General features: G+C 34.2%; 1 protein-coding gene across 1 annotated transcript; it reads right to left on the bottom strand.

Moving 5' to 3' along the window:
- Positions 1-293: 293 nt before the first annotated feature.
- LOC149541968 (replication factor C subunit 3-like) lies at positions 294-8,952 on the bottom strand. Its single transcript, XM_089795671.1, has 6 exons — positions 8,819-8,952; positions 1,243-1,338; positions 1,041-1,110; positions 673-750; positions 474-576; positions 294-376 (listed from the first exon to the last, which is right to left on the bottom strand). The coding sequence occupies exons 1-6, from the start codon at positions 8,950-8,952 to the stop codon at positions 294-296; spliced, it is 564 nt and encodes a 187-aa protein (XP_089651797.1).
- Positions 8,953-10,624: the final 1,672 nt, after the last annotated feature.

The raw sequence follows: 10,624 nt of genomic DNA, 5'->3' as shown, positions 1-10,624 counted from the left end.
TTCATCTCCAGTAACCTATTATACTTGCCTCTTTGCTCCTTCAGAATCAAAGTAACTAGTTAAATTTATCAAAGTAACTAGTTAAAGTTGGCAGCATGTTTCTTAACACCTATCTATATATGAATAAATTTAAAAAAATCATTTTGCAAAGCTCAAAAAAACCCTCCCAACGATTTGGCAGGAACTTGCTCTTCAACATTGTTAGTGTTACCATCAATCCATTCTTCTTAATTAACAAGATCCAAATCTTCATACAATTCATATTTTCAAATCAACATTTTGATAAGTACAAATTATGATACATTTTCATTCTCAGTGACGAATTTCTTCTGGATATTAGCAGCTCTATAGAGACTCATGAAATTTGCTGCGAATTCTGCCATAAAAGCAGCACTTGCATTAAAGTAATCATTAAAAAAAATACAATTCTTCCCATAAAACTCCTACAACATCTTGTTAAGAGAAATTCTCACCTTCAATCATGGAGTAAAGATTATCCTTTCTTTTAATGTCTTCAGTAGGTCCTCCCTCTCTTTGATTTTGTGTCAAAGATTCTCCATCAGAGGGAAAGTGACTCTTTTTATCAACACCCCTCTCAAAATATTATTGAATTGCTATATAAACATGTTCTTGAAGTAATGTGTGTACTAACTCAAATACAATTGAACTCACACTGTAAGTAATGTGGAGATTTTCTAGTTTTCTCTTTGTATTCTCATCCAAATGTTGCTTGAGCTCGTCTACCAGAGTCTAGAAATAGCAACATTATTAGTTAAATTCACAGTTTATTACTTAGAATTTTTAAGTGTTGATTGAATAATTTTTTTTATCAATATAACCCATTTAATTTGTTTTTGTTCTCTTGCTTTCATATATCATATAATTTTATTGAAAATCACAATTTTTTTTCTTTTGTAAAATCAATTTAAAAAAAAATAAAAATTCCTATCTTACTACATCATAGAATTTTTAACTCTGCTTCAGAAAAGGATTTCCATAGGCCTAACAATGAAGGGATTTGAAATGGTTTATACACCTACCATGTATACAAATTTGGGGGACACATAATACCTGCTGAGCATTTGAAGCTTCACATGAATATCATACAACCTGCAATATCAGTCATAAAAAAATCTCTCTCTATATTGACTTCAAAGATATATTCTCTTCCAAATATAAAAACCCTAAAAAATAATATAGTCAATATAAAATTTGGGTAGCAAACAATTTTTTTACACGTACCGTTTTGCGGTTTGATTCTCCACAACGCATTTTGCAATTCTAGCAATATGTTCTTCCCATCCCATCATAATTTTTTGGTTCTCTGTAGATGGATGCCTATCAAATGTCTAAAATTATTAGCTTATATGCAGCAATTCGTAACCCTAAAATGAGAAGAGAATGTCAAATCATGACTTTTGTTGAATCAAATTGAAATATAAACCTATCTATATGTCTTAATATTCTTTAAGATTTTGTGGGTTTTCTGAAACCGTCTTGGCACCGGTCAAAAACATTTGTCTCATAAAATAATATTTTAAATAATCTTTCATCATCTATACTTAGAGGGAAAGACTTCCAAAATGATAGATGGGCAAAGGCACAGGAAAAACAACAAAACAGCTGCGACAATATAAAAAATAAATTATATTTTATTTATCGTGATTTCAAATGAATACATAGTGCTTTTTTTTATAGGCAAGTGTACAATATTCTAGAGAAATCTAGCATTAGCTGACAGACAAAATATTTACATATTTCTGAAAAATACTATATAGCTAACCAAACTTCTGGAAAATACTTCAGCCGACACAACCTAAACCTTATCCTAATAATCTTGAAACATGTAATAACAGATGATTAATTCTAAGTAGAAATTAATATTTCTAACACTCCCCGCTAATTTCTACTATCTACATCATGAATATTTACAATTCCTAATGCTTCAAAATCTCAAATTTTCCTATGCTAAAGCCTTAGTGAAGATATCTGCAAGTTGCTCCTATGATTTGCAATGTTGTAGATTAATTTCTTTGTTATTAACCAACTCTCTAATAAAATGATATCTTGTGTCAATATGCTTTTTCCTCCTATGAAACACATGATTCTTTGAAAGTAAAATAGCAGACTTGGGATCACAATAGATTATAGTAGGTCCATCTTGAGCTTACATTAAGTCTTTCAATATCCTTCTCATCCATACTTCTCGACATGTTGTTGTTGTTCCTGCTACATACTCTACTTCAGTTGATGAGAGAGTTACCACAACACCTGTCCCAAGATGAAATGCATATCTAGATTTGCTCCTTTTATCCTTAGTATTTCCTACAAAATCACTATCTGTATATCCAACTAATTGAAAATTATTTGAAGTAGAATACAAAATGTCATGATTCATAGTTCTTGCAATGTATCTCAAAATCCTTTTTCCTACCTGCCAATGTGAGTTCTTAGTTGATTCCATGAATCTAGAGATTGAAGTCACTCCATACATAATATCTGGTCTAGTAGTAATGAGATACATCAAACTACTAACCAATCTTCTGAATATAGCTGAGTCAAAACCTTTCTTAATATCTTCTTTATTTAGTTTGGTGCCTACTACCATAGGTGTAGAAATTGAACTGCAATTTATCAATCCAAATCTTTTCAAAATATCTTTTGCATATTTACTTTGGAAAATGAAAATACCTTTATCATTTTGAGTAACTTCAATGCCAAGAAAATATTTCATCAATCCTAGATCTATCATTTCAAATTCCTTTTCCATTGCTGATTTAAACATGTTGATAGATAAATTGCTTGTGAAGATCAAATCATCAACATATAAACAAACAATCAAAATCTGACCTTGTTCATTGATCTTGGTATATAATGTAGGTCCACTAGTGCTTCTCTTGAATCTATTCTATTATAGCTTCTCTTGAATTTATTCTGTTGTACCAGGCTCTTGGAGCTTGTTTCAATCCATAGAGTGTCTTCTTCAACTTATAAACTTTTTCTTCATGTCATCTTATTTTGTATTCTGGTGGTTGTTGCACATAGACTTCTTCTTCCAAATATCCATTCAAAAATGTTGATTTGACATCCATTTGGTGAACCATCCATTTATTTTGAGCTACAATAGATAATACTATTTTGATAGTATCAAGTCTTGCTACAAGTGCAAATGTCTCATTATAGTCAACCCCATATTCTTGTGAAAATCCCTTAGCAACTAACCTTGCCTTATATTTTTCTACATCTCCATTAGCTTTAAACTTAGTCTTATAAACCCATTTAACACTAATACAATCTTTATTCTTAAGAAAATCAACTAATTTTCATGTATCATTTCTCTCAATAGATTCTATTTCACCATTCATTGCATTAATCCAATTTCTTTCCTTAATTGCATCTTCAAAATATATAGGATCTTGAGCAATTAAAGCAAAATTTGATTGCAAATCTATTTTACTTCCTTGATCATAAATCTCACTCAAGCTTCTAGTTTTCTTGCTTGTAATCCTTGATCTCAATTGTGCAAGTATAAGGTTTGAATCATTACTTATGAATTCAAAGATTCTCCATGTTCAACTTCATTTTCTAAGTGATCTCCTTGTGGACTTTGTGGTGGAGTTCCTTCTTGGTTACTTGGTTGATCTTATTGATCTTCATGATCCTTTTTATCCTTCTCATCATATGGTATTGTTTCAGCACCTATAACATTTGTATCTGTATTTCCACCACAAGATTCATCCTCTTTAAATACAACATCCCTACTCACAATGACTTTTTTGGTGATAGGATTAAACAACCTATATGCCTTAGATTGCTCATCATAGCCAACAAAAATGCATTTCTCACTCCTATCATCTAATTTACTTCTAGTTTCTTTTGGAACATGTGCATATGCAATACAACCAAATACTTTGAGATGAGAAACACTATGAATCGTACCATTCCATGCTTGTTGTGGAATCATTTCCCTCACAATCTTTCTTCGATTCCTACTCAAAATATAAATAGCACAAGAAACTGCCTTAGCCCAATACTCATTAGGAAGATTCTTACTTTTCAACATGCTCCTTGCCATCTCCATTATTGTCCTATTCTTTCTCTCTACAATACCATTTTTCTATGGTGTGTAACTGGTAGTAAATTACTTTTTGATTCCATGATTCCTACAATAATCTAAAAAACTCATTTGACTTATACTCTCCTCCTCTATTAGATCTCAAAACCTTGATAGGTAAACTACTTTGTTTCTCAACAAAAGCCTTGAATTCTTTAAATTTTCCAAAAGTTTCATATTTGTATTTAAGAAAGTAAACCCATGTCTTTCTACTAAAGTCATCAATAACTATTAAGAAATAAATGCTCCTCCCTAATGATGGCATTTTCATTGGACCACGTATATTTGAATGCACAATTTTTAGAGGCACCCTTGCTTATGACATCCCTTTTGGAAAACTCTCTCTATGATGTTTGGCCAAAATACAACTTTTAGATGGACTTAATGATGTTTCAATTGGGGGTAAGCCTCTTACCATTTCCTTTCTTTGCAATAAAGATAATCCTTTGATATTTAGATGACCATAACTCAAGTGCCATATCCATGTCTGATCTTGACTTGTTGCCTTGAAACTTGCTGCAATTTCATCAATCATATTGCTTTTCATCTAAAGTGGAAACATTCTATTATTTGTCATTTCTACCCTTGCAATCACCAAGTTACTAGGAGGCATATCAAATATACTGCACACAATTTTTTCAAAAATAACTCTATATCCTTTTTGACTATGTTGCCCCACACTTATAAGATTATATTTCAAGCCAAGTACAAAGTATACATTAGAAATAGATTTCTTACCATACTTTGGTATAACATTGATTATACCATTTCCACTTCCACTATCTCATTGTTTACCAACTTCACTTCTGATTTAATTGATCTGTCCAAGCTTTAAAAAAAATCTTTGTTTCCTATCATATGATTATTGCAACCACTATCTAGAAATCAAAAACCATTTGAACTCTCTTGGGCTACATTACAAGTAATGAACAATGTCTCAGAACTACTCTCAAAATAAATTGCATTTTCCTTGCTCATTTTAGCTTGTTTCTTTCTACACTCATTTGCAAAATGTCCAAACTTCTTGCAATAATAATATTGAACATTTGTTTTATCATACCTTTGTGATGTTTGACTATTACTGCATCCCCTTGAGTTGAAGTATTGATTTCTCCTTCCTCCTGGATTTGGACTCTTTTCTTCTTCCTTTTGAAAAATATATTTGCCTCTTCCTCTTCCTCTAAATCTAGAATTCCTTCTTCCTCTACTTCTACCAAATGTCATTTGTGTTTTGAATGCATTCTCTAATGAATTACCATTATGCTTATTCAACCCATCTCCATGATTATACAAGGATCCAAACACCTCATCTATGGATAATGTTGTTAAATCCTTAGATTCTTCAATTGCAACCACAATATTATCAAATTTAGGAGGCAAACTTCTTAAAACATTTTTTACAACTTTCTGATTAGTAAGCCCATCACCATTCATCCTTACTTGATTAACCACATTCATAACATGATTTGAAAATTGTTCTATAGACTCATAATCCTTCATTTGTAAATTCTCAAATTCTCTTCTAAGTGCTTGCAATTTAACAATATTTACTTTACTTGTACCTTGATATGCAGTCTCAAGAATGTCCCAAGCATGCTTGGTTGTAATAGCTAGCTTAATTTTTCCAAGAACCGAGTCATCCAAAGCTTGTCCAATAATCTGCAAAGCTTTTTTATTCTTCTACCTATTTTCATCAAGCTTTATCTTTTGATTATTATTTAAAGTAGACTCATCTATGGGTTCAACATAACCATTTAAGATTATATCTAATAACTTATAAGAATCAAATATAAGCTTCATTCTAAAAATCTAATCATCATTATTCTTTCTAGAAAACATTGGAATTGAAGCCTGAAAACTTCCTGAAGCCATGCCTGATAGAAACTTATAAAAAAAAATCATAGAAATAAAAAACCATAGATTGGGTAAATAAAAAACTTACAGATCTCATAATAACTTTCTATCCCCTTTCTCTGCTACAATCCTTCTTATGCACAATCCTTCAAACTCCTCTTCTTAACCTTGCTCTGATACCAATTAATAGATGGGCAGAGGCACATGAAAAATAATAAAATACCAAACTCAATGTGCTATAGCACAATAAAAAATAAATTATATCTCATTCACCATGATTTCAAATGAATACATTGTGCCTTTTTTATAGGCAAGCATACAATATTTCAGAGAAATCTAGCATTAGCTGACAAGACAAAATATCTACATATTTCTCGAAAATACCACAGCTGACCAAACTTCTAAAAAATACTTCAGTTGACACAACCTAAACGTAAACCTAATAATCTAGAAACATCTAATAATGATGATTAATTCTAAGTAGAAATTAATATTTCTAACACAAAATCAGGTCTTGTTAGTCTCTAGTTGGATGGTAAATTATTAAGAGTTTTTTTTTAATGAATAGTTCCTTTCTATTAATAAATAATATACTTAGATACAAAATCACCCTGTGAAAGTTCACATGGCCGAGTCAGAATCAACAACTATGCATCAAAAAAAACTATAAGAAACAACCTCAAGTTGCCCAAGCAGTGCCAACTGAGGGTGGTGGTTCATCCCGATCATGAAATCCCTAGTCATTCCTAGGATTGGTAGGTAGGCTGAGAAAAATCTAGCCATTAGCAACATCATTGGGGGCTTGGGCTTCATCTTTGTTATCAGTCTGTGAAGGTGAAATAGCCAACTCCAGGCAAATGGGCCATTTACCAAAAAAAAGACGTCTAGCATCAAGAGGGGGAGCCACTAGGCCTGGGGACCATCCTATGCCACCACGAGGAAGAGAAACTAAGCAACAACACAACCTCCACCACAACCATTGGGAGAGTGGTGGCGGAAAGACTACATAAATACATGCTTTAGTGTACATAGCAACATTTATGTCAAGAAAACTATGAGTGAAAATAAAAACATTCGTATCTTTCCATAAAGTAAAAAAAAATTCCATCCCGAAGGTATGCCAGATCTGAGTAAATTTCTTAGGAATCTTGTGGGAGTCATCCAAAATAACCATATGCCAAGAAAAGGGTTCTAGCTGAAAGGGTTTAAAAAAAGGATGAATCTAGTGCTAATATTGTTGAGCACATTTACAAAACCAAAAAATATGCAAGAAAGTCTCTGGCTGCCTGTAGAAAGGACATCGGGGATCTGGAACCCTAATATGCTTGAGTCAAGGCCTAACAAGAAGACCTTGAAAAACTAGGCACCAAGCAAAGTGAGCAATCCCTGGCTTCGTAATGGCATTTCCTTATAGTGTCAAACTGCTTTCTCTATTGGGAAAGAGAAGACTGCAAATGCCAGCACTAGTCAAGGGTATCCACCATCGACAAATGGAGAGAAAGACATCAATACCCCAATCTTGGCTTATAGCTAGTGAAGGGAGTGACAGGATACCACTTCTAGTCAGTCCACCAAGGATGAACAGACTAAATACCCACCTTATGAATTAAATGATCTAGAATTGCAAAAAGCAATAGATCAAAAGTCTATTGATATGAATGGGTAAGATGGAATTGGACCTAAGAGACCCTAGAAAAGAGGTCCTTAGGGGTCTTGATGCCACGATTAAAAAAATGCAGAGCACAAGCACCTTGAGTCTTAGTGAGAGGGACACCCTGTGTGGAAAACAGAGGATACCACCAAATATTCTGTTGATTTAAAGAGAGCTCATCCTATAACCCATCACTAGACCAGTGAACCCAAGGCTTGACAACTTCCCAAGCTTTCCAGATCCTCTTGATAACAAAAGAAACCTATATGTGCTTAGGTTCTCTCATGATAAGAAGGGTTTGAAAACTAATCCCCTTCAATGTAGGCTTGTTAATAGGAAACCCAGAAGAAATGCAATGTCAAACCAAAACTTTCCAAGCTTCAACTCTAGTAATGGCATGAAAGATCCATTTAGCACAAAGGGAAAGCCCTTGCTTCTAAGTGGAAAGAAGGCCAAGGCCTCCATACTCTTTGGGTACACAAAGAAAATCCCAAGCCACTATGTAAAAACCATGGTGGTCAGAACTAGAAGCCCAAAGAAAGTCACGTAAAAATCACTCTAATTTTAGATAAGGGGCTTTGGAAGGATCTCAATAGGAAGAATAATACACATACGTAGCTGCCAAGATCTTTGAGGAAATCTGGTATTTCCTTGCAAGAGAAAGGGGTTTAGTAAGCAAATAGTCAAGCTTCTTTTCAATCTTGATAAGCACAATGTTCCACAATTCAATTGGTGAAGCTTGAAAGGAAAAAGAGATTCCCAAGAAGTGAAAGATCTCCTTGTGAGTGACCCATTTCCATTGGAATTGGTCAAGCCATGGTGGAGCTAGAAGAAAAGATTGCCAAAAATGGAGCATTTTGTGCCAATAAATAGTAGAGCCATAAGTTTGACAAAAGGTATCCACACATTGCAAAGCATTAGAGATGTTTTCCTTGTCCTCCAAAAGAGTGAGAAAGGAATCATCAACAAAGTGTCCATTGACCAACTAGGAGGAGCAATCTAGCAAGGAAATGTAACAAACCAAACCAAAAGAGACGAAGTGGGCTAGCAAGTATCCAAAACCTTCAGCAGTGAAAACATATAAAGCTAGAGCCAGAGGGAAACCTTGCTCGATGGAATGAAAGAGCCCAAAGGCTTCAGATTAAGAGCTATTAATAGTAATATAAGAATTAGCATCTCCAAAAAGAATTTCCACAAACTGAAGAAAGTTGGGGCCGAAACCAAGAGCTTGAAGCATACCTAAGATGAAAGGCCATTCAATCCAATCATAAGCTTTAACAAAGTCAATTTTCAAAAACACAGCCAGCTGATTGGATTTGCGAGCCCACTCCATGCCTTCCTAGACATCAATGATGTTGTCAAGAATATACTTGGACTTAATAAAGCTAGTTTGCTTTGGTTGCACAATTAAAGGTAGGAGATGGCAGATTTTGAGAGAAATTGCCTTGGCAATAATCTTATCTAACACATTAAGCAAGCTAATGGGTCACAAATTGGAGATATCTTCAAGATCTCTAGCTTTAGGTATGAATTTGATGTTTCCTTTATTAATAATAGCTCCTAGACTCTTGGAATGATAGGCTTCAAGATAGACTTTGTGTAGGTCTAGACTAATAGACTCCCAAAGGTATTTGTAAAATTCATAGGGGAACCCATCACACCTAGGGGATTTGTCATTAGCCATGGAAAAAATTTCCTCCTTGAGGTCTCAGATGGTGAGAAGCCTCTCAAAGAAAGTTTGTTGCTCAACTGCTAGGTGGTTTGGAGTAATAGTAATACACTTTCTGAGGGCTTTCTCTTGAGCAACCAAATTTCCCTGCAAAGCAACCACATTTTCATAGTGGTGAACAAAAGATTGCATGATGTTAGGGAGACTGGAGAGAATAGAATTTCCTTGTTTAATCTTTTTAATCCCAAAATTGGTATGATGGGCTCTAAGAGCCTAAAAGAATTCTTTAAAAGCCTTATCACCAACCTCCAACCAATGGAGGTGAGCTTTGATTTGGGCCCTGAGTCAAGCAACATAGTTATCGGAAACCTACTTGTCATGATGAAGCTTGGCAAGTTGAATTTGCAAATCAACATCAAAAGGGTTAAGGGTGAGAGCTTCATAATCTTTTTGAGAGCCGTGGTAGTGGATTCATAAGAATATCATCTGTAAACCACCAACTGTCACCCATAGATGCGAAGAAATCTAGCTATTCTGGTGACACTATCATTCCACCAATGAATCCAACCTATTTGAGAATGTGGACGTGAGTCCAAATTATAGACATGTAGGATATGAGCAATAGTGGAAGCAAGTGTTAACATTGATGTATAGAGGAAAAACAAAGTCTTGATAACATGCTGGATAGCTATATGTGAAGAGATGGAAAAATAAATGGGATAGTGATCTGATAATGCCACATCTGGCAAAGGAATGACAGGTAGATCTCCATCCTCAGAAAAGGAGAAAAAAGATTGTGCAGTAATCATAGCATGATCAAGACATTTTAAAATGTGGTCAAAGCTAGCTTGAAAGTTGGACCAAGTATGCCAAACCCCACTATGCTAGCAGTGGTTAGTATTGGGATCATAAAGGCCAAATTTATTACACATCTAGTACTAGACTTCCCTTTCCCTAGTTGTCTAGTGAAAAGGAAAAATGCCTTCCTTGTCAGAGGAAAACTCAACCATATTAAAGTCACCACACATAACTTAAGTAGTTGGAGGAAAGTTGTCATCCATCCAACCCCACAATTGAGATCTTTCCATAGCATCATTGGAAGCATAAACATTAACTACTCCAAAGGAATGATTGTTGATAGAAAGCACAAGACAAATTATCTTGTGCATGGGGTCAGAACCATGAGAATTAATAGAAAAATGTAGACAAGGTGAGAGGAGAGTAACTATACCACCTCTACTAGTTTCGTGCTGAGAAGAAAACATAATGCCATCAAACCAAATGACACGACATGCAAAAGAAAGCATGAAACTAGAAATTTTAACCTCTTGTATGC

Source organism: Cupressus sempervirens, chromosome 8 (genome assembly GCF_028749045.1).
Source record: "Cupressus sempervirens isolate cs-2001-9-10 chromosome 8, ASM2874904v1, whole genome shotgun sequence".
NCBI classification, from domain to species: Eukaryota; Viridiplantae; Streptophyta; class Pinopsida; order Cupressales; family Cupressaceae; genus Cupressus; species Cupressus sempervirens.
This window is presented reverse-complemented; position numbering and strand designations above follow the sequence as displayed.